The 27945-nt window shown below is 48.1% G+C and overlaps 1 protein-coding gene across 1 annotated transcript in view; it reads left to right on the forward strand.

Annotated features, from left to right (window-relative positions):
- The window catches only part of LOC144247416 (uncharacterized), a 146701-nt gene that overhangs the window by 59264 nt on the left and 59492 nt on the right, over positions 1-27945 (forward strand). Inside the window, exons 4-6 of the mRNA XM_077788007.1 lie at positions 5017-5085; positions 5328-5435; positions 18372-18496. Of these exons, the coding sequence (XP_077644133.1) occupies positions 18407-18496 (90 nt within the window). The 5' untranslated portion in view covers positions 5017-5085; positions 5328-5435; positions 18372-18406. The remainder of the gene's footprint in view (positions 1-5016; positions 5086-5327; positions 5436-18371; positions 18497-27945) is intronic.

Raw genomic sequence — 27945 nt, forward strand, 5'->3', positions numbered from 1 at the left:
TGCTGTGTGCGGTTCCAGCATTGACCCAAGACTTGAATCAAGAAATTGAGATGCAGTGGGGTTGCACAGAGCAGTGAGGAGCATCTCCGAGAAGGAACCTTGCTCAGAAATGGGTTGGAAGAGTTCATTCAAGGGGTTTGAGTGTCTGCTCTGAAAATCAAACTTCAACCAAGTTAATAAGTAGCCCGAATAAAGGATTTTGTTGTGAATTTATATAAACCGTGCTGAAAACCCTTGGGTTTGCTCTAGGAAGAAAGCTCTGGAAGATTGCTGGGAGCTTTGCTTTACCCTCTGGGGTTAATTGGCACAGGAAATTTCAGGGTTTACCTGGGACATGCTCTTGGCTCCTGGTGTGGGAACAAAACATAAACTGGAGAGAAGGACCTGTAAAATCCATAAAAATTCCTGCAATTGGTCCGTGTCCTGTTCAGGTGAGAACTCCCAACGCAGTTTCTGCATCTGCTGATCTGGGTTTGTTGTTCCCCTGAGCACACCATGCCAGGATGGTTTTCTGGGTACTCTTCCCTGCTTTTTTCTCTCTTTTGGTGCATCTTTCCTGCACTTTTTCTCTGCCCCACGTAGGAGTGTCCAAGGCCAGGCTGGGTGGAGCACCCTGGGCTATGGGAGGTGTCCCTGGCCAAGATCACCATTAAGTCCCTACCAACCCAAGCCATTCTGTGGTTTCTGCTGAGGATTTATGTATGATTTGCCCAGACAAAATTTCTGAACCCTCCTGGTTGTCCCCAGCCATGTCCTGGAAGTCCCCTGGCTGACAATGAGCCATGGATCAGCCTTTTTTTCCTTCAACTCCTTCCCTAAGCCCACAGGGCTGGATGCTCTCTGTGAGAACGGTGACATTTCCTCACCAGGAGCTGCTCCCAGCGCCTCATTCCATGTCACACAGCTCTCCAGCAGGAATCAGATCCTAAAGAGTGCCAGGCCAGCTGCAGTGTCCCAGTCCCAGTGTCCTGAGCCCATTTCCCACTGGAGCTGCAGTGTCCCAATCCCAGTGTCCCAGTCCCAGTGTCCCAGTCCCAGTGTCCGAGTCCCTGTATCCTGAGCCCATTCTCTGGAGCTGCAGTGTCCCAGTCCCAGTGTCCCAATCCCAGTGTCCCAGTCCCAGTGTCCTGAGCCCATTTCCCACAGGAGCTGCAGTGTCCCAGTCCCAGTGTCCCAGTCCCAGTGTCCCAGTCCCAGTGTCCCGAGCCCATTCTCTGGAGCTGCAGTGTCCCAGTCCCAGTGTCCCAGTCCCAGTGTCCCAATCCCAGTGTCCTGAGCCCATTCTGCTCTGGAGCTGCAGTGTCCCAGTCCCAATGTCCCAATCCCAGTGTCCCAGTCCCAGTGTCCCAGTCCCTGTATCCCAAGCCCATTCTCCTCTGGAGCTGCAGTGTCCCAGTCCCAGTGTCCTAATACCAGTATCCCGAGCCCATTCTCTGGAGCTGCAGTGTCCCAGTCCCAGTGTCCCAGTCCCAGTGTCCCAAGCCCATTCTCCTCTGGAGCTGCAGTGTCCCAGTCCCAGTGTCCCAGTCCCAGTATCCCGAGCCCATTCTCTGGAGCTGAAGTGTCCCAATCCCAGTGTCCCAAGCCCATTCTCCTCTGGAGCTGCAGTGTCCCAGTCCCAGTGTCCCAATCCCAGTGTCCCAGTCCCAGTGTCCCAATCCCAGTGTCCCAATCCCAGTGTCCTGAGCCCATTCTCCTCTGGAGCTGCAGTGTCCCAGTCCCAGTGTCCCAATCCCAGTGTCCCGAGCCCATTTCCCACTGGAGCTGCTGGGCATTGCTGCAGCCCTGCCCTGGCAGCAGAGCTGTTGGCCAGGCAGTGCCCACCCAGGGCTGTTCTCCTCGGGCTGTGCCATCCTCTCCGGGCAGGGGTACAGACCATGTCCTGAGCTGTGCCAGCCGCGCTGCTTGTGCCTCATTTCCGCCTGTGAGCCTGGCTGGACAGAAAAAGGAGCTCCCTCTGTGTATTTATATCTGTACCAGGGGTGTTCATGGATCATCTGACACCTTGGGATGGTCCAGGGGGATGATAACGAGACACCCAGTGCTGCACAACGTGTTTTGGCAAGCAGGAAGGGGTGGAAACCCCGTCCCCGCCTCTCCTCCTGCAAGTCTTAGTGTTTCTTTTTGGCACATCCCCGCAAAGAGGGACGAGATGAAAAATCCTGCCAAAGCTTCTCGTGGAATAGATGACATTTATATTGTTATGCAGTTTGCTGATCTAAACATACCATTGCCTTGCCTTGATAGCCCAGGGCAAGAGATAATCAGCTTGTTGGGTGGGCACCCTGCCATCTGAAAGGGGGGACACAAATAGAGACAGTTTGTGCATCATCCACCAGCCTTGCAGGAACATGATTCCCAGCTGAGAGCATGGAAATGTGTCTGTTTCCTGAGCGTGTGCATGTTGGCATGGAAAAGAGAAGTGGCAGCATTAAATAGGATGGTTTTGGAATAAATCAGGGCTGTCACTGCTCCGAGCTGGCTGCCACTTTGTAAGTCACTGGTGGGAATGGTGGAAGCTCTGCGGGGCACCAAATTGGGTCAGCTGGGCTGAGACCCCGTGGGACTGCTCTGTGTGAGGAGCTTTCTCCTCTCCTCAGCCTCTGGAGCACCATCAAATGATGTTTGGTCTCACAGATGACAGGGAAGACAAGGAATTGGGGTTCCTGGACATTCTCCTGGGCAGTTTGACCTCCTTGTGTGCCTGGAACCGCCTCGTGGGTGTTCCAGGACCTGGATTTCATTGGTGTTTCAGGATGAAGGATTTAATCAGGCTTTGTTGGAAGGGGATGGATTGCTGCAATGGATGGATGGATGGATGGATGGATGGATGGATGGATGATGGATGGATGGATGGATGGATGATGGATGGATGGAAGGATGGATGATTGATGGATGGATGATGGATGGATGGATGGATGGATGGATGGATGATGGATGGATGGATGGATGGATGGATGGATGGATGATGGATGGATAATGGATGATGGATGGATGGATGGATGGATGGATGGATGGATGGATGGATGGATGATGGATGGATGATGGATGATGGATGGATGGATGGATGGATGGATGGATGATGGATGGATGGATGGATGGATGGATGGATGGATGGATGATGGATGGATGGATGGATGATTGATGGATGGGTGATGGATGGATGGATGGATGGATGGATGGATGGATGGATGATGGATGGATGATGGATGGATGGATGGATGGATGGATGGATGGATGGATGGATGGATGATGGATGGATGGATGGATGGATGGATGGATGGATGGATGGATGGATGATGGATGGATGGATGGATGGATGGTTAAATCTATGAATCCATGGATCATGGATACAACTCTTTGACAAAGGCATCCATGGAACCAAGGAGAAGGGGCTGTGTTTTGTGCCAGTGAGGATCTTGTGGCTCAGGAGCAGAGTGGGGAGGGTGTCGTGGTGGTGTCACCTGTGAATGACCTGATTGAATGAAGCTGCCTTCAAAGCACAGGAAAAAATCCTTCTCTCACTCCCGGAGAAATTGTGGTTGGATTTAAGGAGGGGAGGAACCCCAGACCTGGGAGAGTGGTGCAGCTTAGTGAGGCTGTGGCATGTCCAATCCTAGGGATCTTCAGAGCTTGTGTGGACACCAGCAGATTCCATTTTTAGTTTTGAGTGATGGTTCAGGTGACTTCCAGCCATCTTTTACACCTTCGGCGCTTTTGTTCTACAAACCTCTCCTGAGATTTTCTGGACCTGCAGTCAGATGAGGAGGAGCCTCTCCATCCTCATTTCTATCTGAAGTGCTCTCAGTGCCATTTTCCACCTTTTTTTGGCTGTTTGATGCAATCTCTTCCCTGTTTCCGTACACTCCTTTCCTATTTCCTCTCCTCTGAGTGGATTTTCAGGGCTGTGTTTTAGGGAAAACTCCACCTGTGGGTGTTCCACAGAAGAATTACCTTTCAAAACCCCTGAAGATGGGCTGAAAGTGGATACTTACATGAAATAAAGGGAGACTTTGGGTGTACAAATAGAACTTGAGTTCTTTCTGGCAATCTGGCCCTCATCCCAGCCTTTTTGAAGGATAATCATCGTTCCAAGAGAGGTTTTCATGGACTATAGCATACACTTTATATTTCACTGTGTAATGGAACCTTCCCTACACTCAAGGAAAACAATTTACAGAGCTAATTGCTGAACTCTGCAGATATAATCCTTTAAATGGGTTCTGTTAGATAAGAGTTTATGTTTTAAAAGAAGAAATGTTCTAGAGGAAAATTATTGTTTAGGGAGCATTGATTTGCATGAATTAATGTTTTCACTTCAGCTGAGAGTTAAAAATGGATATTTAAGCTGAGTCCCATTTTAGTGTAACATCAATGCTTCATTAGTTCTGGTGTGAGCTAAAATCCATTGTTTGTTTGCTTTTTTTGTGCCATCAAACTTCAGCTGGCATGGGGTCAAACTGTCCCGAAGATTTCATTTCTTGAATTAAACAAACAAACAAACAAAAAATTAAAAAAAAAAATAAAATCCCTGCATGGACTCTGAGAGGGGAGGATGGCTCAGAGCTCTCTTTGTTGCTCACTGCTTCAGTTTCGACAATGCTCTCCACCCTCCTGTCTCAGCCTACTTATCAGGGAAATTAGGGGTGGTGTTAATGATCTTACCTGACACCGCTGTGGCAGGAATGAGCTGATGAATATTTGCACAGTACAATATTTGTACAGAGGTGCTGCATCACCCGTGCTGCAGGAGCAGCCATCTGTCACATCTCATGTTTAAAACCTGCACAGCGCCTTTGGGGCCAGGGTGACTTTTACAGAACTTGGGGTTTTGATCGCTGTTTTTATGGCTTAAGTTTTAATTCGGAATTTAGCCCAGGTCTGAGCCTGCTGCCCTATAATCTGGGTTATGGCAGAAAGTGAGAGGTTCAGCACTGCTTGGGAGGTGTTCATAGTGAAGCAGGCACAGGATTTAATGTAATTTAATTTAATTTCAATCCCTTTTCTCCCATGTAGCCCGGTGCTGGTGGCAGACTGAGGGAGGAGGAATAAACCCCAACGTTTCAAAGCTCCGTGGAACACAGGGTACGTGGATTTGTTCTCCATGGCTTTCTTTAATTATCCTGAATTTCTGTGTTGTGCTAACCTCGATTGTATTCAAAGGAAAGTTTCAGAATCAGGGATATCCAGAGAGGAAGGAACTAAGGAAAATATTCACATTGAGGCCCCTCCCAGCATGTGACCAGAGCTGGGCTCTCCAGCACTCAGCAGCTGAGGAACATCTGGAGTTAATTTCTAATTCCACCATGAATTCCCTTCTTTTCCAGGCTCTGCCAGGACTGGTGAAGTCTCTTTTGAGAAGCACACAGAAAATCTGCCATCCCAAATCCATCTCCTTCCCACTGGCCAGCAGCCTGAGGAGGAGCTGTTTACAGGTGAGGTGTTCCATCCTGTCACCTGGAGGGATCAGCCTTTTGTTCCTTGTGCCAGCTGGGAATTCAACTGAGAATGAAGAGCTCAGAAACTTTTAAACTCGGATTTATTGGTATAATATTTGTTTGTGTGATGTATCACACAACCCATTGCTGCCACACATTTTTAACTTGAAATTAAGGGGTTGGAAAAGGGTAATCTTTAAGGACACTTCCAGCTCAAATAATCCCATGAAATTCCTGGGTGCAAAACAACATATTAAGTGGAAAACAGACTTGAGTCTCACTGAGATCATTAAAACCTTCCTTTATTTTTTTTATTTTTTTTTTTTTGACACCCACCATCCCGCTTGGAAAACTGGATTTATTTTTGAAATCTAATTAAGGCTGGGAATTTCATGTCAGGCAGAAACTGTCACTTTCTCCCAGCCCTTCCAGCAAAAATCCATGTGCACTTTGGTGCCTTGGGCTCTGAAATTGGAGGCTGGCTTTGAGAAGCATTTCCCTCCTGGGAGCTGCAGTCAGATGAGTTGCATGGGCCAAGTTTAAACCCAAATTTACAGGAAGAACCCCCTGAAAACACCAGGAATTGCCACAGGGTTTGGGCAGTAAATATAGGTTAGGACACTCTGGCTATTTGCTTTAATCCCCTCTGCTTCTATTTTGAATTTGCTGTGTTCTTACTTGCTTAAACCACTTTCCTTTTTTGCCATTTCCCCGTGGCAGAAGGAGCAGGGATATTTTGGAAGCTGGAAAAGTGCCACTAATTCCTGCAGGGTTTCTGGACCGAGCAGTGCCACTCTCAAACACTGAACCTCTCTAGGATTCCCCACAGAGAGAGATTCCCCATCCTCCCACGAGGCAGGTGACAGGATTCAGGTTCCTGAAGGTCTGAGAGGATGAGGGAGTTGGGATTTAGGGGCTCCTGCTCCCTTAGGCTCAGCAGGAGGGACTCAGGGAGCCAAAATATTGCCAAAACATTGCAAAAAATCAGGAGTGCAAGTGCATCCTTGGAGCTCTGAACAACCTGGGGGAGTGGGAGGTGTCCCTGTCCATGGAACTGGAGGAGCTCTGAGGTCTCCATGAACTCTTCTGGGAATTCTATGAGGCTTGATTTATTATTTTTAAAATATTTATTTGTTTCCTCCCAGCAGAATTAAATATTCCCAGTGTCTTGCTTCCATTCTGCCACGTGTTTTGGTGTGGTTCAGCAGGAATTCATGGGGGGAAAGCTCCAAACCTGTCACAGAGCAAAGACTTTTTATGGAGGAGTAAACAGATCTCTCTTCTATTTTTTTTTTCCTCCCTTTTCCCTTGAGCTGAAATTTGGGAAAGCCATTTCACATCAGGTGGTGAGGCTTGGAACAAGCAGGGAAAAAACTCCACTGGTGTTTGCTCATTTCTTAGGTGAAGAAATGTGCCCACAGCTCCTCCCACCACTCCCAGAGAAAATTTGTGTGAGTCCTAAAATAATTCCACACCTCTGGCCCACCAATATCCCCATTTGGTCATCCTTTTATAGAGTAATTACTGTTTGGCATGGCACTGCAGCTGGGGCTGGCCTTATTTTGAGTCAGGAGATATAAAAAGCTGCTTGCAAAAAAAAAACCAAAAATACGATGCCTGTGTTTGTTGATCTGTCATCCTAAACAAATGAATGCAGGGAGTTTTGTTTTGTTTTTTTGGTGTTTTTTTTTTTTTTTTTCTGATTCTCATTTGCTTATTCCTTTTGATTTGTTTTGCTTTAAGGGTCATTTGTGAGAGAATTGGTTTGGTACCGAAGGCATGCAGCCTGGCTAATTCAGCTATGTCTCCAATTACCAAAATTCTAATTATTCTGGGGTGTTGTGGTGATATTGGGACTGTTTCAAGGAGTGACACAAGCCCAGGAAAAAGGGACAAGGCTTAACCATGGGAAATTCATTTTTCTGACCAGGTGATGGGTGGGAAGAAGCACCTTGAGGGAAAGGTCTGCCCTCCAAATCCCTGGATTTCTGAGCAGGCAGCTCATTCCCACAGCTCTGCGTGGTGTCAGGAGCATTTTTTTCCCCGAGTCCAACATCAAAGTCCCTTCTAATTTTCATACCTTTGATATGCACATGGATATTTATGCACATGGATTTTATATTCTGGCCATGTATGGATGTACAGGAGTGCAGCCAGAGGAGAGGAAAACAGGACCATGTACAAACACGTGGCACTTCTTGCCTGCCCCCAAAATGCAGGTTCCTGTGTGGGAAACAACTTGTGAAGCTGTTTATGGGACCAGAGCTCAGGAAGTTGGGATATTATATCCCCTTTTACAGTTTCCCATGCTGGGCTGCTTGTTTCACCTCAAAATTTAGGCATCCCACTCGATTTCACGGAAGATCCCAATATTTTTAGTCATCCTAGGAAACAATGGTGTCCACTGGGATGGAGCAAGAGGCTCTGGATCAGGAATCAGGGCTTTGGGTGTGTTTTTTCTGCTGCTTTTATGGCCTGGAACGATCCTTAGCACTCTGCTACACCTCTGTTTAACAGCAAGATGGGATTGTAACACTGAGTTACCTTGCCCCGAACTATTGAAGTTTGGAGAGCTTTTGGCATCAGAGGAACAGAGCAGTTATGAGAACTATTCCTGTGGTTTGGCTTCATTAACCATCCCAGATTCTTGAGGAATTGTATCCATGGAATGGGGCTGGGGAGCCAAGCAGGAGCAGCCAGGCAGGGATCAAATCCCTTCATGGGCAGTTACACAACACAGCAAGGAGGGCAACAGCCCTGGCTTCATTTTCCTGTCAAAAAATGGAAAATACACATGGAAAACCATTTCTTAGAACAAAAAAAATGACAAGACAGCTGATATTTCAACGGCTTTTGAGGCAAGGAAGATGTGAAAAGGAATACTTTGGGGATTTTATCTTTTGAACAGGGAATCTGAAAGCAGGAGGGAGCTGGGAACAGTCCTTGGCTCAGGAATGGCTCTCAGGTTTCTTGGCTCTTGTTCTCCATCAGCTGTGCCAGGCAGGTGGGGAGTGGAATCCTGGAATCCTGGGCAGGAGGCAGATCCATCCTGACGAGGGAAACAGAGCCCTGGACACGATTTCCCTGTGCTGGGTTGGGGTTTCCTGTCAGGTATCCATCACATCAGGTGGATATTGTCAACATCCATCGTGTTATTCCTCATCTTCATCTTCATCTTCTTGCTGCTACTCCAGGTGCTCCATCCCAGATCTGACTTCTGCTAGATATTTCCATATTCCTGGTAAGAATCTGATTTTTTTCCCCCAGCTACAGCAAATCTAACACTTTTACCTACAGGTAAAAGTTCCTGTAGGAAGTAACAGGAAGGAGAAAAATCTAGAGCCAGGCTGTCAGGGATGGAATCTTTTCCATCCTAAAATTATTCGGAGAGCTTTAATTTTGTTTAAAAGGCTTTTATTGATCACAAAAGCTGCATTCAGAGGCTCTGTCTTGACTAGCTACAACAGGCTTACTCATGGTAGAAGTTCTTACTTGAGTTCATTTTATCATCCTGGGTTTTGCTTAATTTCGTGCTTCTCTTCAAGGTAACAGGGAAAGTCTCACATGGTGCAGAGACAGAAAAATAAGTGTAGCTTTCCTTCCAGCCCATGAATTCTCTTCCATGGAGCTCTGCACAGTGTGAGGACACAACTGGGAGGAATCACAAGGCAGATATCTCAAAAAAAAAGTGGTTTTGTTTTGGGTTTAATTTGTTTGTCCAAAGTCGTGGCCGGTTTTGGGAGCTCAGAGCATTCTTGCTGTTCTGCCTGAGGATGGAACTCAGATCATAGGAACTGCAGAGATCCCAAAACATTTGAAGCTGTTTAAGTCACTGTAGACCTAATTCAGAGTTCTTTCCTGAGTGAGGCCAAGCAGGGATTTGAACCTGATTTTTATCACGCTCTTTTCTTCTCTCTCCTTTCAACTCCAAGTTCCATCTTATACTAAAGAAACCATCCCTAGGGATTTCATAAAAATGCTTTATTCAGGTCAGACTTTTTTTTTTTTTTTTTTTTTTTTAAACTGACCTGGTGTTTTGTGTCCAGCCACCCCCACCCCTGAAACAAATAAATAGTTTTAGCAGTGGAAATTTTCTGAGGAAATTTTCCTGTCTTGATCAACAATTTGTGTTATTTTACAACAGTTTGGGTTAGAACTCTGCCTAACTGTGTAATATAAAGGACAGAGAGCAAGGGGAATGTCCAGGATGGGAAAATCTGGTATTTAGGAGACAGTGTCCATGCAATGGATGGCTTTGCTGGGTTCATTGACCTCTTGCTGTCCTGGACAGAAAAGGAAATTCTGGTTTTTCTTCCTCAGTCCGGATGCTGACTCACCTGAGTGGGGAAGGCAAACAGCCACAGGGCTGGTGTTCACTGGTGTGCCTGGGACAGCTCAGCAGCTGCTTGGCTTTGCTTTTGGAGTTACTCACCCCCTCCTATGCCCCAGGTCTCTGTCCCTGCTGTGTAAGTTCTTTCTCCCAGTTTGTTCCCAAGCCAGGGGCAATATTTGGGTGTTTGCTGTTGGTGTTTCACTGATGCCCAGTGTCAGTCCCAGCCTGTTTTGCTGGGTGCTGGAAACCTGTCCCTATTGTAAATGCAGGAGAACCCAATGGGAAGAAATGCTGATGTCTGACTCAATTCAGAAGGCTGAATTATTTCTTTATTCTAACTATGCTAAAATACATTAATGAGAATACTCAAACTACATACTAATTTCTTTGACTCTAACTCAACTTGTGCCCCTCTCTGAGAGCCCAGCCCCAGGTGGGTTGGATTGGCCACCAGGCTCAAACAATCCTCACCAGAACCCAACCAAGCATCACCCCAGGTAAACAATTCTCCACACACATTCTGCATAGGAAAAACAAGGAGCAGAAATAGAAATTGTTTTCTCTTTCATTTCTCTCTGTGCACCTCTATGAAAAATCTTGAGAGGGAGAGAAATGTGCTGCCACATGTCCCAGCTCCTCTGTCCCTTCCCCGTGCCTGCTCCCAGATCCTGACCTTGGATTGATGAGCTGTCCCAGTGCTGCTGTGTTTCACTGCCCACCCCCAGGATGCCCCTGGATGAAGGAGCCACTGTTCCCAAGTTTCTGCAGCCTGGCCGTGCCCAAGCAGCACAGACAGTCACCAGCCATCCTGGTCCAGCCAGGGCAGATTTCTGTGCTTTGGGGTGTGTTCCCACACTCTCTGCCCTCTCCACGAGGCTTCCAGGTCCCTCCAGAGCACGAAACTTCCTCAAACCTCACTGCGGAGGGCATCACTTGGGGTGCAGCGAGCACCGAGCTGGGGACACCAGTTCAGCCAGGCTGCTGGGCAGAAGCTGGCTGTGCCCAGTGCCCGGGCAGGCTGCTGATGGTCCCTGCAGGTGCCAAGGTGGGCACGGCTCGCTGCCGCTGCTGCGAGCGCAGAGACACGGGCGGGCAGGGCCGGAATGCAAATGCAGCCCTGCACAAAATATTGATTCCGTGGCTGGCTGGCTCTCCCCTGGTAATAGGCCACAGGCAGAAGGCAGCAGGGTGAGGAGGAGGAGGAGGAGGAGGAGGAGGAAAACCTGTCAGGATGGTTCGATGCGGCTGCGGAGCCAATGGGAGGAGAAAGGCAAGGAGGATTGGGCTTGGAGAGAGCAGGGCTGGGGGGGCTCTCTTAGCAACAGCAGAGAGCAGCTCTGCCCCCTCCCAGCCTGCAAGCAGGCTGGAAAGTTCCTGATGATGTCCCTTAATGGATTTGTCTCGCTCACGCCAAGTCCGTACGTGATCTGGGTGACTTTGCTGGCTCATCCGGCCCTCTGGAAAGGCTAGAAGGGAATCTTTTCTTTCTCTCTCCTGCTAAAACCAACAAGTGAGCTCAAAGTAAAGAGATCAGCTGCTGGATTCGCTGCTGGGTGAGCCCTGAGAACAAAAGGGAGTTGCGTATTCTCTCTTTGTGGCTGGTGTCTTCCTCTTGTCACCTTTCCAGGGCTGTCTGGTGCCACTTCTGTGCCACCTTCTTGTGCCAGTGGGAGCTGGACAGCTGGACTGTGTTCTCACTCTGCCAAAGAGCCCTTGCATGCAGCCAGGTGAATCCCTACCCTTCAAAATCCAGCTCACTTTGATCTTTCTCAGTTGAACCCTCCTGAAAGTAACCTGGGCCGAGAAAAACCCGTCCTGCCTTGCCCCTTCTCTGCCTTACAGCAGGAATTGCTCTTTGTGTCTCTGCGCCTCTCCCCTGCTCAATCACTGGCTTGACCAACCTAAAACAAGCCAAATGACAGTTGAATTTGTTCAAACCTTGAGAACATTTCTTGGACCTTCACTGTCCCGCCCTCACCTGCTGCCTGCTGGTGCTGCTGGCAGGCCCAGGTTTCCCCAGGATTTGCTGCTGGTGGCTCTGGTGAGCCCTGCCTTGTCCAGACGTGGGGACAAGGGACAATGACAGCAGCACCGTCGGGACCGACGGATATCGGCCCTCGGAGGGTGGCCAATAATGTCTGGGTCAGGGAGCCTTTCACTGCAGTGTCAGGGAATTTAGTCAGCTGTCATCGCTTCTTAATTAAAAATAGCTGAGACTCGCTGACATTCCTGTGCTGAGCGCTGGCTCATTTGTCATCTTGTCCTCTGCTCTGCAGCAAAGCCCCTGAACACCTCCAGGAGTAGGCAGAGGGGGGAAATTCCTGCAGCAGGTGAGGGGAAAATCCATGCCAAAAGCTGCTCCTTGGCTCAGGAGCTGAGAAAAGAGAATGAGACAATAAAATGTATCTATTTTAAATTTATTTATATGTATAAACCCGTTTTATATTTATTTATATATATAAAAGCTCCCATAGGAGCATCAGGAATAAATCAAATTGTGCTGGGGCTACAGGAAACTTTCCTTGAGGGCAAACCAACTTCCATTTTTCCATCTTGAATTTCCAGCATCTTCCTTTGGCCCAGCACTCCCAAAAAAACCATTTTTTTTTTCAGTCTGAGCCAGGCAGACCTTTCCTAGGTACATAAGTGACTGGATACCTAATTCCATACTAAATGGAATTTCGGGCTATCTGTGATTGCTATCACCTTCCAGTAGGTTTCACTAATTTATTTGGGATATTCCTGAGGGGACAGTGAGCTGGGAGGTTACCCAGAGGTTCAGGAGCTGCAGAGGGAAAGAAACAGCAGGTTGTGATACCATTACTGAGGGAAAATGTATCCCCCTCCTCCTGCCAAAAAAAAGGATTTACTGCAATTCTCACTAATGCTCGGAGCCAGGGGACAGTTTTGGCATGGTGAGAACTTTTTCTGGCTTCCTTTTTCCAAGAAAATCAGAGGTGGAAGGGCAGAAGGCTGCCTGACTTCCTGAACTGGAAGTTGCATCCGGATTAGCATATTTAATTGCCTGGGATTGGCCTAATTTCCATGAATTTCACTAATCCATTTTGGAAGCTGGGCATGTATTCAGTCTCCACGGCCTTGGGCAGTGATGGATTCCAGCAGTAAATGAAATATTGTTGGGAAAGCCCATCCAGGATGTCCTGTACAACACCACCAGGCTGCAGGGAGGGAAGGGATGGCTCCTGCCTGGACTTTGGATTTGCTCATCCCAAACTGGGATAACTCCCCTGATGTCAGAATCCCAGCCTGGTTCAGGGGTTCCATGTGGTGAAAAAATCCCTCCTCCAACCCGAGCTTCCAAAGAAAACTCAGCAGTCTCTGTTGTTCGGTCTCGAGGCAGTTTATTGCAAGTTATCTAAAAGATTTTCTCCTTGGGCTGCTGTGGTTTGCTCACAGCTCAGGCAGAGGCACACACACACCCTGACATCCTCTCTGACCCCGACTGCTTCTTCTCTCCCACCCAGGGCTGCTGCTGTCTTTTATATGGTACAGTACGTGTTACATGTTCACAGTTTTTCCCAATGCCTATTACCTATATTAAATGGTGATTTTCTATCTTTTATATGGTACATTACGTGTGACATGGTTACAGTTTTTCCCAATGCCTATTACCTATATTAAATGGTGATTTTCTATCTTTTATATGGTACATTACGTGTTACATGGGTACAGTTTTTCCCAATGCCTATTACCTATATTAAATGGTGATTTTCTATCTTTTATATGGTACATTACATGTTACATGGTTACAGTTTTCCCCAATGCCTATTACCTATATTAAATGGTGATTTTCTACTCTAAACCAATATGTGAGTGCCAGCATCACCAAGAACATGGAGGTAAGGAAGAAGAAAGAGGGAGGACAGGGCAGGCCCAAATCCCAAATCCATCTTAAAACCTCTGACCCCCATGTACAAAACCAAAACCCCCCTGTACAGCACTCAAAAATTCTTCCCTCTACTTTGTGACTACTTCTACTCTAATATCTAAACTTTTGTGACTTCTTGTTCTTCCTGCAAGGTTGGTAAATCATTCCATGGCTCAAACTCAAAATCACAGCTGTTTCCAGCTGCCTGCCAGGGTCTCAAATGCTTCTGACCTGGGCCTGGAACCTCTAAAAATGTCTGAGGGACATTTTGAGTTCCCACACCCTGAGAAGGGTGGCCGGATCAAACCTCCCAGGCTTCACCACCCAGTGACCAACTGGGACCAGTCTGAGCTCCCAGTCCTGCTGCTAAAGGGGATTTTTCTGCCCATACAGTGATGCCCCTCAGGAATGTGTTCCTGCTGACTCGACTGAGGATCCAGAGACACTTATGGGTGTTCTAAAACCAGTTTTATTTCCTGCAGAGAGGGATTTCACATGCAGCTTATGGGATATACCTGGTTTAAATTAATTTGTTATCTTAAAACTGATTGATTTTTTTTTTTTTTCCCTGAGTCTAGTTCAAGAAAACTGTGGAAGAGTTCATAGGGATAAACAGGGAAGTGAAATGATTTCTTTGAGGATTTTAAGTTATTCTGAGGTGGGCTAGAACTGAAAATCGGAAGCAACAGGTAAAAGCTCATCTGAAGCCCAAAGCTGAGGACAGAGCTCCACGTTAGTCAAGACATTTTCATTGCAGAATTCTTTTTTTTTTTTAAACTAATTAAGCTCTGATGACTTCAGCTGTATTTTCAGCCTCTGATTAAGGGCATGATACTAATTAAACTCTTGAATTATTAAAAATGCAAATAGTCAGACCTGTGTGCAGCAGCAGACTTGCTTTTCCATGCTCCAGGACAGCAGCAGGAATATTTCACTGAATCTCTTGTGGTCACCAGTTTTTCTTTTCCCTTTTCTCTTTTATTGATGGCTGAACTCCACTGGATGCAGAACTAAAAAATTCAGCTGCTGGGGTGTAAATGTCCCCAGCGCCTTGCAGCTCCATAAAGAACTTTGATGAAAACACAGCAAGTTTGGGGAGGAACTCTGGGTTTTTTTGACATTTTGGCTGGATGGGCTGTTGGGATTGAAATACCATCCAGCCCTTGGAGATGCTCCCAGCAGCAGAGCTCCTGGAGCTGCCTTGAAGCTCCCACTTTGTTGTCATAGTTCGAGGTGGGCAGCAGGAGGAATGATTTGCACTTCTGGCTGTCCCCTCAGCTCCTGTCCCTGTGACAGGCACGGGTTTTCAGAGAGGTGTCCCCTCCCCAGGAGGTCTTACTGTGGACTTTCCTTCGCCCATGTCTGTTTTGGGGTCTCATTGTGGTGTTCCCTTCAGCCCAGGTGTGTTTTGAGGTCTCACTGTGGTGTTTCATCCATCCCAGTTGTGTTTTCAGGTCTCACTGTGTCCTGTCCTTCAGCCCAGGTGTGTTTTGAGGTGTTTTGAGGTCTCACTGTGGTGTTTCTTTCATCCCAGGTGTGTTTTGAGGTCACACTGTGTCATGTCCTTCACTCAGGTGTATTCTGGGGTCTCATTGTGACATTCCCTTCAGCCCAGGTCTATTTTGGGGTCTCATTGTGGTGTTCCCTTCAGCCCAGGTCTATTTTGAGGTCTCACTCTGTCCTGTCCTTCAGCCCAGGTGTGTTTTGAGGTCTCACTGTGGCCTTTCCTTCACTGTGATGTTCCCTTCAGCCCAGGTCTATTTTGAGGCCTCACTGTGGTGTTTCATCCATCCCAGGTGTATTTTCAGGCCTTACTGTGTCCTGTTCTTCATCCCAGATGTGTTTTGAGGTCTCAGTGTGGTGTTTCCTTCATCCCAAGTGTGTTCTGAGGTCTCACTGTGGCCTTTCCTTCCGCCAGGTCTATTTTGAGGTCTCACTGTGTCCTGTCCTTCAGCCCAGGTGTGTTTTGAGGTCTCACTGTGGCCTTTCCTTCACCCAGGTCTATTTGGGGTCTCACTGTGGTGTTTCGTCCATCCCAGTTGTGTTTTCAGGTCTCAGTGTGTCCTGTCCCTCAGCCCAGGTGTGTTTTGAGGTATTTTGAGGTGTTTTGAGGTCTCAGAGTGTCCTGTCCTTCAGCCCAGGTGTGTTTTGAGGTATTTTGAGGTGTTTTGAGGTCTCAGAGTGTCCTGTCCTTCAGCCCAGGTGTGTTTTGGCCGTGGCCCTGCCGAGCAGGAGGGATCTGAGGGACGTTTTGATCTCTTTGCTGCCTCATCTCAGCAGGCACCAAGCCCCTCTTTGGAGCAATCCTGGTGTACAGACACACCTCAGGAAGGGGATTTGGGATCAGAAGCAGGGCTCCTCTCCAGCTGGGGAGTCCTGCAGGGGTGCAGTGAACTGGGCTTTGAGCTGAGCTCAGGGTTGTTGCCTCTGACTGTCCCCCACGTGCCCAGATCGTGACAATTCCATGATTATATTATATTATAAAAATATAATAATAGAAATATTATTATATTATAACAATACTATGTTATTATTTATTACATATTATTATCTAATATTACTAACATTATATATTATTATAAAAATATAATAATATAAATATAATTGTGCTGTGCCAGAGCTGAGAGCTTCAGTGGTACCTTGGGCACCACTTGTGCATCTCTGCCGTGCCTGGTCACCCTTTTGGGGCCGTGGGACTCGTGCCTGTCCCCTCCTGAGCCCTTGGCCACTCTGGAGGCTCTGCTGGCCCTGGCAGTGGCTGGGCACTGCAGGGATTTCAAGGAGCCAGTACAGCTGTAACCTGCCCAGAGGGAATCTTCTTCCTCCTGGTTAGCTCCTCACAAAAACACAAAATAAGGTGCAGGGGGCACTGTTCAAATGCAGCAAGTGCACATCGTATTTAATGCCCTGTAAATCTCACCGGGGGAAGTGACAACAAATTGCTGGAGTCACTCACCAGGCAAAAAGGAGCCAGTGGCCGCAGCTGAGGGCAGACAGAGGCAGGGGAGGTGGCAAAGCCTTGGGGTTTTTTGGTTCTCCTCCTGGCTGTCCTCTTAGTGCTAAAACAAAGGAAGCAGTGGTCCTTACTTCACCTATGACAAGGGATTTTTTTTCTCTCTCTCCTCCTGCTCTAATGGGCTGCAGGTGTTTCACGGCCAGCCCAGGCTAATCAGGACAGACTTTCTGGCCACAGGCCAAAATTATTAAACTGTCCAGGGAGAGAAGAGAAGAAAAGACAAGGGGTGGGGGAGTTGTGGGAAGGCAAAAAAAAAAAAAACCAACCCAAAATAATAAAGCGAGGGAGTCACTCCATGCTGAGATTTTGTACTTTTGTGTCTCCTGAAGTGAATACATCAGGAATCAAAGGTTTGAAAAGTCATTCAGCCTCTCCAAAGGCGAGGGGGAGCCATGTGCACAGCCAGGCTGCAGCTCTCTGCTCCCCGGGGTAACCCTGGAGCAGCTCCACCAGAGCTCCTGGCAGCTCAGGGGGATGAGGGATCCTGGCAGCTCAGGGGGATGAGGGATACTGGCTGGATGTGGGATCCTGGCAGCTCAAGGGGATGTGGGATCCTGGCAATTCAGGGGGATGTGGGATCCTGGCTGGGTGTGGGATCCTGGCAGCCCAGGGGGATTTGGGATCCTGGCTGGGTGTGGGATCCAGGCAGCCCAGGGGGATGTAGATCCTGGCTGGATGTGGGATCCGGGCAGCCCAGGGGGATTTGGGATCCTGGCTGGGTGTGGGCACCTCCCTGCCAGGAGAACGTGTGGGACCAGCTCCGGAGTGCAGCATCTCCATAGTGACAGCAGAGCTGCCGGGGAATCCCTCTGGGCTTCTCCACCGGTCATTAATTCATCCCTTTGCAGCCAAATTGCAGCTGCAAAGACAAGGCAGAGCCCTGCAGCTCTCACCCTGCTGGATTTTAGTGCTGCATTGCCCCTAAACCCCACGGGGACAGAAATTCCCTCCTGGAAGCTGTGGGAAGGGAAGATGGGCTGGGCTGGGCTGGGCTGGGCTGGGCTGGGCTGAACTGAGCTGAGCTGGGCTGGAATGGGCTGTAATTCACTGGGCTGGGCTGAGCTGAGCTGGGCTGAGCTGAGCTGGGCTGGAATGGGCTGTAATGCACTGGGCTGGGCTGAGCTGAACTGGGCTAGACTGAACTAGACTGAACTGGACTGGGCTGGGCTGGGCTGAATTGGGCTGGGCTGGGGTGGAATAGGCTGGGCTGGGCTGGACCAGACCAGGCTGGACCGGACCTCCCCCAGGTGCTGCGGTCTGGGATGGGAGCCAAGGAGCAGGCAGGATGAGGGAGCGCAGGGAAAAGCTGGATGTGAGGCTCTGGCTGGCTCCCAGCAGTGGGTCTGCCTTGCCCTGAGGCTAATGCTGAGAGATGGAGCCTCCAGAGCCACCCCTGGGCCATGGTGGGAGCGCCCCGGGGCCGCCCCTCACCTTCAGCTTCCTCAGGCAGCCCCAAAGGTGAGTGAGACCTGTGCCAGCCTCGGGGCACATCCATGGGAGCTGCCTGGGTTTGGGGTCTGAGCAGAAGAATAATGAACACAGCTGAGGTGAAGGAATTCACAGGATCCCATCTGACAGCCCAGCCACGAGCATCTCCCCCAGATTTGTTCAGAGCCAAACCCTTTGTGTTGTTTATGTGAGAGATGGGTTTGGATGCTGAGCACGAGTGATTGATGTTAATTGTTTTCATTTCAGATCTCCTTTTGGCAGCTGGGTGAGAAGGGAATGCCATGGCCCAGGAGGGATTGCCAAGGAAGGATTACCAAGGTTCAAGCTGTATTCCAAGGGGACACGAGTTCTGTGTGTCACCTCTGCACCAGGTCAGTGCCTTCTCCCTGGACTCTCCTCTGAGGAGCATCCCTGAGCCCTCAGGCTCTGCAGATGGTTTTAGGGGTGATCAAAATGGCACAGTGGAAATTCCCTGGTGTCAGGAAGGCTGAAATGATTCGATAAATTGGATTAGATAAATTTTTTTTCTTATAGGAAGCAAATGGCTGGTGGAAAGTTTCAGGAAGTGCTTTATGATCAGGCAGAGTGAGTCAGTTTTGAATTTTCTGCTTTTTTTTTTACATTTTGTAGTTGGTTGGAAAAGTCTGTAAGCTCTGGTTTATTGTTTGCAAAGTGCTGAAAACACCGTGACGCTCCTGAAAATACAAATAATAGTGGCAGTGGACAGTAGCTTATCAAACCTTTTCTGATGGCTCAGAAATCCCTGAGTTCTTTTATTCCCCACCCCTGTGCTTCAGCTTCTGGCTTTGGATGCCAGCAAAGCACAGCTGGGGCTGTGCAGATGGGACACAGAACCACACGGATTTGGGGTGGCAGGGACGTGACTTCATGTTCCTTTCTCCTTCAGCTTATCTGAGGGGAGGAAACTGGGGACCTTATCTTCTGAGTGGAAAAACTGATTTCAAGTGCACATGTTTGAAGCTGCAGCACTGAGCCAGGTTGGCTTGACTAAACCACAAAATCTGACTGAGCCTAATTAGAAAGCAGGATGCCTCCCAGCACTTAAAGGTTGCTTTCAAGATTCTGATGAGCTGACAAAACAGATTAGTGAGAGGTGGGATTGGTATGAGCCACGTTTGGCGTTTTCCTGCTTGGTGGCAGCAACAAGAGGCCCTGTGTGGAGATCAGAGCATGAGCCTGAGTGAATTCACAGCCAGTGACTGCACAGAGCTCCCGGGGTGGATGGGCTGGGCTGAGCTGGAGATGCTGCTGACCTTCGAGCTGAATGCTGTTCTGCTTTGAACTACAAGAGGAGAGATTTAGATGAGTTTTAGAAGATGATCAGAGGCTGGGCAGGCCCTGGTAAAGGGTGCCGAGAGAAGCTGGGGATGCCCCTGGATCCTGGCAGTGCCCAAGGCCAGGCTGGACGGGGCTTGGAGCACCCTGGGGTAGTGGAAGGTGTTCCAGGGGTGCAGTGGATGGGCTTTAAGGTTCCTTCCAACATAAATCATCCTGGGATTCAATGAAGGACAACTCTGAGAACCCCAGGCTCTCAGAAACAGAGAGCAGGCAGTGCTGTCTGCCAGCTCCTGAGCCCTGCTGGATTGTCTGGGAGCAGGGGGAGGATTTCAGGAGTTCAAGGAGGGCTCTGGAATATTTTCCACACATTTCTTTCCAGGATTTGTTTTGCTTTGAGGCAGTGCTGGATCCCTGTGCTCCCCACTCTGCACATGGCACAGCAGGGCTGGGAAGGGGCTGTGCCAGGCTGGTGGGTGTTGGAACTCAAAATGTCCCTCAGGCATTTTTGGAGGTTCCAGGTCCAGGTCAGAAGCATTTGAGACCCTGGCAGGCAGCTGCAAACAGCTGTGATTTTGGGTTTGAGCCATGGAATGAGTTACCAACTTTGAAGGAAGAACAAGAATTCACAAAAGTTTAGATATTAGAGTAGAAGTAGTCACAAAGTAGAGGGAAGAATTTTTGAGTGCTGTACAGGGGGGTTTTGGTTTTGTACATGGGGGTCAGAGGTTTTAAGATGGATTTGGGATTTGGGCCTGTCCTGTCCTCCCTCTTTCTCCTTCCTTACCTCCATGTTCTTGGTGATGTTGGCACTCACAGATTGGTTTAGAGTAGAAAAGCACCATTTAATATAGGTAATAGGCATTGGGGAAAAACTGTAACCATGTAACACGTAATGTACCATATAAAAGATAGAAAATCACCATTTAATATAGGTAATAGGCATTGGGGAAAGCTGTAAACATGTAACACGTAATGTACCATATAAAAGATAGAAAATCACCATTTAATATAGGTAATAGGCATTGGGAAAACTGTAACCATGTCACACGTAATGTACCATATAAAAGACAGCAGCAGCCCTGGGTGGGAGAGAAGAAGCAGTCGGGGTCAGAGAGGATGTCAGGGTGTGTGTGTGCCTCTGCCTGAGCTCTGAGCAAACCACAGCAGCCCCAGAAGAAAATCTTTTAGATAACTTGCAATAAACTGCCTTGAGGCCCACCAACAGAGACTGCTGAGTTTTCTTTGGAAGCTCGGGTGGGAGGAGAGACTTTTCCAGCACACGGAAACCCTGAACCAGGGATTGCTCTGGCAGGTGGGGAGGTCAGGGCTGCTTTATCCTGAGCACCACTGGGAACCCTTACAAACCTCCCAGCTCAGGGCCAGCAGGTGCTTTGGCCATGCCAAGCTTCCTCCCGCTGCTCTCCCGAGTTCCAGCATCCATCTCTGCTGTTTTCAGTCCCCGTGTCCTGCCTGCTCGGGCTTTGCAGTTTCCCTGGAGCCAGGGTTTTCCCTGCTGGCCCCGAGCTGGGAGCTGAGCCACCCCTAACAGGACCCCTGCCTTCCCTGCAAGCACATGATGAGAGGTTTGAGGCTGAGCAGGCAGCTGGTCCGCTCTCCCAGGGCAGCCTCTGTGTCTGGGCCTCCCTTGTTTTTGTCCAAATCCCTTCTGACTCCTTTCCAAAAGTGGTTCAGTCTGTAAAACCAGACCAGGTGCCTTTGGTCGGGCTCATTCCTGAAATACCAGCTAGGAGCAAAAAAGCTGTTTGGATTGGTCTTTAAATAAGTAGGAAGTTCATTACAAACTGGTTTTGTTGTTTCTTGGTTTGGGTTTTTTTTTTTTTTTCCCCTCTCATTTAAAGCATTTGAATCTTTCCAGATAGAAAACTGACCTTGCTTGGACCAGTCCCTGGTTTCAGACTTGATTTATTGCATCCTCTTTTAGGAGAGCTTTAAAATCACTCAGTGCCACCCTGCAGCCTCTGAAACCTCACCTCTAATACACCTTCCCTGCACCTTGACCTCTCGGGTGTTTCACAAAGAGTAGAGCTCCCAGCAGGTCAGATGAGAGGTTTTGCTTTCCCATTCCACTCCTTAATTTGCCAAAACAGCAAGAGGGAAAAAAAAAAAAAAAAAAAAAAAAAAAAAAAAAAAAAAAAAAAAAAAAGCCAAATAGATTTCACCAGCCAAACTCAAACTCAGTGGAAGAGTTTAAAAGCTCTGGTTGCCTCTGAGCTTTGGTTTAGTTCTGCATCCCTGCTCCCTGGCAGGCTTTGTCCCCCAGGCTGCCCTTCCTCCAGACAGTGCCACGGGGCTGCTCCAGGGCTGCTGCTGCTGCCAAGGAGATGGGCCCTGGGTTGGGAGAGGAGCTTTGCCAACCTTCTGTGCCGGGGTCTTTGCAAACTTCCCCGGAGCATCTGCTTTGTTCCTGGCGCTGGGCTGCCCTCAATGGTTCTTTTGTGTGCCCTGCCCGACGGCTCCAGAGCCCCAGAGAAACGTGACAGCTCTGGTTCTGGAGTGTCACAATCTGAGGTATTGATGGTTCTGAGATTGTAGAAAGTCTCTGTCTGTCAGCCCCCTGCCAAAGCAGAAGCCATCATTGGTCTGTGCTGGTTTCCAGGTTGTTTATTCTGTTTATCTCTCACATGTTCTGCTGCCCTGCCCAGCTCTGTCCTGCAGGGCAGCGTGTGGGGCTCTGCCCTCAGTGGGATGTGACAAACATTAAATACCAGAAACTCCCTGGGCTGCATTTACAAGAACGTGCCAATATCTGTCACCTACGTTGGACAGTGTGTCCCCAGCCTGACCCAACAGAAAAATGCCAACACCACAGTGAGACATGGAGGGCATGAAGAAGGAGAAAAAGGACAAGGCACACCCAATTTTCTCTGTCTTGTCTTCTTTGGACCCCTAATCTAGAATCCTAAAATTTTACTTTTGCACCCGTGCCACACTTAATTATTACTGATATCAAACACTCAGAGCTGGTAATTGATCCTGTAAGATTGAAAACTCTTTTCCATGGGCAGAGATCACAGCCAGTGTCTCTGGGGGCTCTGTCCAGGGGGTTCCTGACCCCTGCCAGGGTCCCAGGGCAGCCAGAGGGAAGCCCTGGACTCCCCCACTGGAGAATGCCCTGCACACTGCCCTGTGCCCAGCACATCCCTGCTGGTGTCACTGCTGATGTCTGCATTGCTGTGTCACCCCAGCTCTTATCTGTCACCAGAGAGGGGCTGGGGAGTGGGGACAGCTCTGCTGGGGACACAGATGGGACGAGCACTTTGAGCTGTTTGCCCAGATCAGTGCCACTGATCTCTCCTTTGAGGGTCAAGCAGAGATGTGTGAAAACCCAGCAGAGCTCTGCTCCTTCAGCCTGGCAGTGGCTGCTCCTTTGCACCCCTTTTGGTGCTCAAAGAAGGTTTCCACTGGGTATTTTGGAAAATTTCATTTCTATTTAAGCACAGGGTGCAGAAAGAAGTGTTTCTGCCTCCAGGACTCGCAGGGCAGCTGCTGAGTGTCCCCAGTTCCAGAGGGAGCTGCTGGGAGCTGCCCTGGCTGTCTCTGGACAGTGTTTGGCTGCTTTTATCTCCCCAGGCTGTCTGGGGGAGTCGAGGCTCTGGGCATTGCTCACATCTAATCTGCACTGCTGGACTCAGCCAGGCTCAGGGGCCAGCGGCGAGGGAGATAAATAGGAGGGGGGAAGGTGGGAGTGGAAAATCCCATCTTTGAGGGGACAGCAGGAAATCTGGGTGCGCTCAGGGAATTGGCAAGTCTTGGGAATTGATCGGGATGTGGCCAAGCGAGTGTTTCCTGGTCCCCTCTTTTATTTTTTGCTTCTTTTTTTCTCCCTCTTGAAGACCAGGAGGCAAAGCTGCCTAGCAGGGCATAGCTGAGGGAATCCCAGCTTGGGGGATGACTTTAGCAAATGCCACTAGAAAAGTGTCCCAGGCAGGTGAAACCTTGATTCACCTCAAGGTAGCTCAGTTGTGAAGATTTTCTTTGTATTCTTCCCCTTTTTACCTGGATTTCTATTGACCCTCAACTGCACAGTGCAATCCTCGCCTGCACCTGGAGAGGAGATCTCTGCCTGGTGGATGTTTCGGTTTGTTGATTTTTGCTGTGGACAGGTGTATCCAGGCGGAGACCAAATGAGGTTCCTTGGTGAGGGGAAGAAAGCAGGAAAAATTTCCAACAGATAAAAGGCATGAATGCTTCTGGATGAGAGGGATGGGAGGTGTTATTTGAGAGGAGAGGTGGGGCAGGAAGGGGAGGTGATCAGTGCTTCACACCCCAGCATCAAAGTCCCCACGTGAATGTCACACGTTGCCCTCTGTTATTAAATTTGGGGATCTGCTCGCCCTTTCAGAGATCAATAACCCCACGCTCTGTACAGGCAGAGCTGGGATCACAGGATGCTCGTGGCACGTTCCCTGTGCTTCAGGGACTGCTGCTGTCTGTTCTTTGTCTGCCCTGCTGAAATCAATAAATGCCTTTGCAGGCACCTGTGTGGCAGGTGACAAGCTGAGCTGCTCGAGGTCGTTGAGGAGGGCACCCGGCAGCCTTTGAAAAAGAAAAGGATTTTGATCCAGAATAGTCCTCATGTCCTACTTTCCCAGTCCCTTGGGCCAGCTTGTTCCTAGAGCAGGGCTCTGAAAGCAAAGAGAAGAGAATTGTCTCCTCTCAGGGATGATCTGAGGAATCTGGTGTTTCTGCTATTTGCTCCAGATGTCATTTGTTTTGTTCCTCCTGTGCCTCTCGTTAACGTTTTGGTGGCAATTAGGTGAGGGATGGCAGGTTTGTGATTTAGTTCCTGGTTATGATTTTAGTTTCTGGTCGTGATTTAGTTTCTGGTTGTGATTGAGTTCCTGGTTGTGATTTAGTTCCTGGTTATGATTTAGTTCCTGGTTATGATTTAGTTTCTGGTCGTGATTTAGTTTCTGGTTGTGATTGAGTTCCTGGTTATGATTTAGTTTCTGGTTGTGATTTAGTTCCTGGTTATAATTTAGTTTCTGGTTGTGATTTAGTTCCTGGTTATGATTTAGTTCCTAGTTATGATTTAGTTTCTGGTTGTGATTTAGTTTCTGGTTGCTCTGGGTGCTCAGGCACTGATGGGAACTGTTGGTAGTTGTGTGAGCCCAGTGCTGCTTCATCAAGGTGAAAAGAAATTCGGGTTCAGACCCCTCTGCCTCCTGTCACTGCTTGAAACCCAGCTCGACCCCAAATGGACCCAAATTTTACATGCAATACACATTTTCCCCTCCATTCAGCCCAGCCCAGGAGTGCCACAGCCTCATTCAGAGCCATGGAAACAAATGCAAATCCCTGGGCTCTGGTTTGTTCTGCTGGATTAATCCATTTTCCCCCCAGATTGATGCAGGGGCATTTGCAGGTGCTGCCTCTGTGGTAGTCCTGGCATGCAGGGGGTTGGCAGAGTGGCCACTGTGGGCTCTGGGAAGGACACTGCCAAAAAAAGGGTTTTTTCCCCAGGATAACGAGGTGGATGCAGAATCCTGACCCTTTGGAGCACATATCCCTCCATCCCTGGGATCCTTCTTCATCCCTCCAACCTTCCTGCAGCTCACTTTTTCATTTTATTTTCTTTTATTTGCTCAGGGGTATAAAAATGGTATCTTTTAACCTGTCAGTTTGCATTTACAACCCAGCTGAGGTTTGAAAGAGGCTGTCCAAAATGAAACCCAAGAGTAATAGGAGTGTGTTGGGAGAGCCAGTAGGCATTGAATAGTCTCTGTGGTGGCAAAAAAGCCTTAGGCTTCAACTGATTGCTAATTACGTGGCTTTATTCCTTTTTAAGAAAATACCATGCAAGGTTTGTGAAGGAGGTAAAGTGTGTTAATCTGTGCAGAGTTACCAGTTCGGGGGTTGGTGGTTTTTTCTTTATTTTTCCCCCCTTTTTATTTTTTTTTAAATTTTAATTCCCATGCCTCCATTTGGTTTTACAGCCTGCTTTAAAAATGAAGCCACATTCTCAAGTCCTGCCACCCATCTCTTAGAGCTCCTGTGTAAAGGGCACAAGTTATTCCACCTTAAAAAGAAAAGGGGAAAAAAGAAAAGAAAAAAAAAAAAGAAAAGGAAAAAAAAAAAAAGAAAAGGGAAAAAAAAGAAAAGGGGGGAAAAAAGAAAAAAAAAAGAAAAGGGAAAAAAAAAAGAAAAAAGGGGGGAAAAATAATAAAAAAGCATAAAACCCACGCTGTGCAGAGAGGGAGAGAGTTACAGCAAGTGGGCCCCCCGCTTTTCTCCAAGGGGGAATGTAAGCAGATCCTGCCTGAAACTGCTTCACTCAGCAGTTTTCAGCTTGTTTTAATTGGCCTGGCCTGAAAGAATTCTGAATGCTGTACCTGTGCCAATGAAAATGCAAATGTTTCCCCGGGCCCAGGCTCAGGGGCCTGTCCCCAGCACAGGGATGGGAAACGGGCAGGGCTCGTCCTCGCTCAGCCCTGGGGGACAAAGGGCTGGGAAAAATCGAGTGTGAGCTGGGACGGGGCTGGGTCACCTGCTGGGAACCCAAGGGTGCTGGAAAATCCACTGTGAGCAGGGAAAATGCTGGGCTGGAAGTCCAAGGGTGCTGGAAAATCCAATGTGAGCAGGGAAAATGCTGGGTTGGAAGTCCAAGGGTGCTGGAAAATTGAGTGTGAGCAGGGTGAAATGCAGGGTTGGAAGTCCAAGGGTGCTGGAAAATCGAATGTGAGTGAAAAAAAATATGGGTTGCCTCCTGGAAGTCCAAGGGTGTTGGAAAATCAAGTGTGAGCTGTGACAGTGCTGGGTTACCTGCTGGGAGCCAGGACTTTGCAAAACCAAGTGTGATCAGGGAAAAGTGTTGGGTTGGAAGTCCAAGGGTGCTGGAAAATCGAGTGTGAGCAGGGAAGATGCTGGGTTACCTGCTGGAACTCCAAGGGCTTTACAAAATCAAGTGTGAGCAGCAAAAATGCAGTGTTGGAAGACCAAGGGGGCTGGAGAATCGAGTGTGAGTGAGAAAATGATGGGTTGGAAGTCAAAGAGTCAAGTGTGAGCAGGTTTGGAAGTCCAAGAGTGCTGGAAAATCAAGTGTGAGCAGTGACAGTGCTGGGTTACCTGCTGGAAGTCCAAGGACTTTACAAAACCAAGTGTGAGCCGGGAAAAGTGTTGGGTTGGGAGTCCCAAGGGTTTTGGAAAATCGAGTGTGGGCAATAAAAATGCTGGGTTATCTGGTGGAAGCCCAAGGACTTTACAAAACCGAGTGTGACCAGAGGAAAATGCAGGGTTGGGAGTCCAAAGGTGTTGGAAAATCAAGTGTGAGTGACAAAAATGAGTTGGAAGTCCAAGAGTCAACTGTGAGCAGGGAAAATAGAGGGTTGGAAGTCCAAGGGTGTTAGAAAATCAAGTGTGAGCAGGGACAATGCTGGGTTGGAAGTCCTTATGCTGGGCATCCCTCAGTTGTCTTAGTGCAGATAACTTCACATTACAAATATTACAAATTAAAAGCACGTTTTTGGGCATCCACAGGTCATCCCTCCTCCTAAAGGGCACATCCTAAAGTGATGGAATGAGAGAATAAGAAAAATTACCTGGCTCAGCTTCTTCTTCTGCCTCATGTCAAATAACAGCCCAGCTGTGAATTGGGAAAAGAATTAATTTTCAATAACTGGTTGATCAATTCTTTTCTGGTTTTGCAATTCCCTATCCAGTAATGAATATGCATCCTCTGCATTTTCCAGAGAAATATCCAGCATCTCAGGGTATTTAAAATTAGATCTGTATACATTTACAGAGTAATGATTATTCTGAATTTCATCTGAGGCAATTAAAAAAGCATCATGATGACATTTAAGGTGATATTTTTCTCCCCTATGTTAAATAATTATAAATAATAATAATGATTAAACAAATTATTCTGTTCCTCCCAGTCTGGATCAACCTTTAGGTTAATAATCTAAATCATTAAAATTCATCTGTCTCTCCAAGGATTGAGTAGTTAAAAAAAAAAAAAAACAACAAAACTGGAGGAACCTTTCTGCAGAAGGGTGATTGATAATTACCAAAGAAAAGATGTTTTGTGGGTGAAAAACGGGGCAGCTCAGCAGATGGATTGGGTTTGGTCCTGGTCAGGTTGAGGTGATGTGTTCAGCAAGTAAAAACTTTTTCTTTTCTCAGTTTTATCAGCTGGCCTCCTCTGTGGGAGATGATGCCAGGCAGCTTCCCACCAGGCAGAGCCATGGGGTGGCCTCAGGCCACATTTTTGGAGTTTATTTGCTAATTAGAATAGCAGTTAGGCCCTAATACCTGTATTTTTTTAAATTCTTTTTCCTCATTCTGCCTCTGTGAATGAGATTTTTCTTGGCTAATCCCAATCATTTAAAATCCAGAGTTGAGATTGGTAGTATCCATCATTTCCTCTGCTTTAGGGTTTGACTTACCCACGGAGCTGCCTAAATCTCTTTATTTAGGATTTAAAGCACCGAAACTAAGAGTTGAGAATGGGAAGTCAACTTTTAGGAGACCCACCTTTAGGAGATGACAGCTAAAAGGC

The sequence above is a fragment of the Lonchura striata genome, chromosome 23 (assembly GCF_046129695.1).
Source record: "Lonchura striata isolate bLonStr1 chromosome 23, bLonStr1.mat, whole genome shotgun sequence".
In the NCBI taxonomy this organism is placed as follows: domain Eukaryota; kingdom Metazoa; phylum Chordata; class Aves; order Passeriformes; family Estrildidae; genus Lonchura; species Lonchura striata.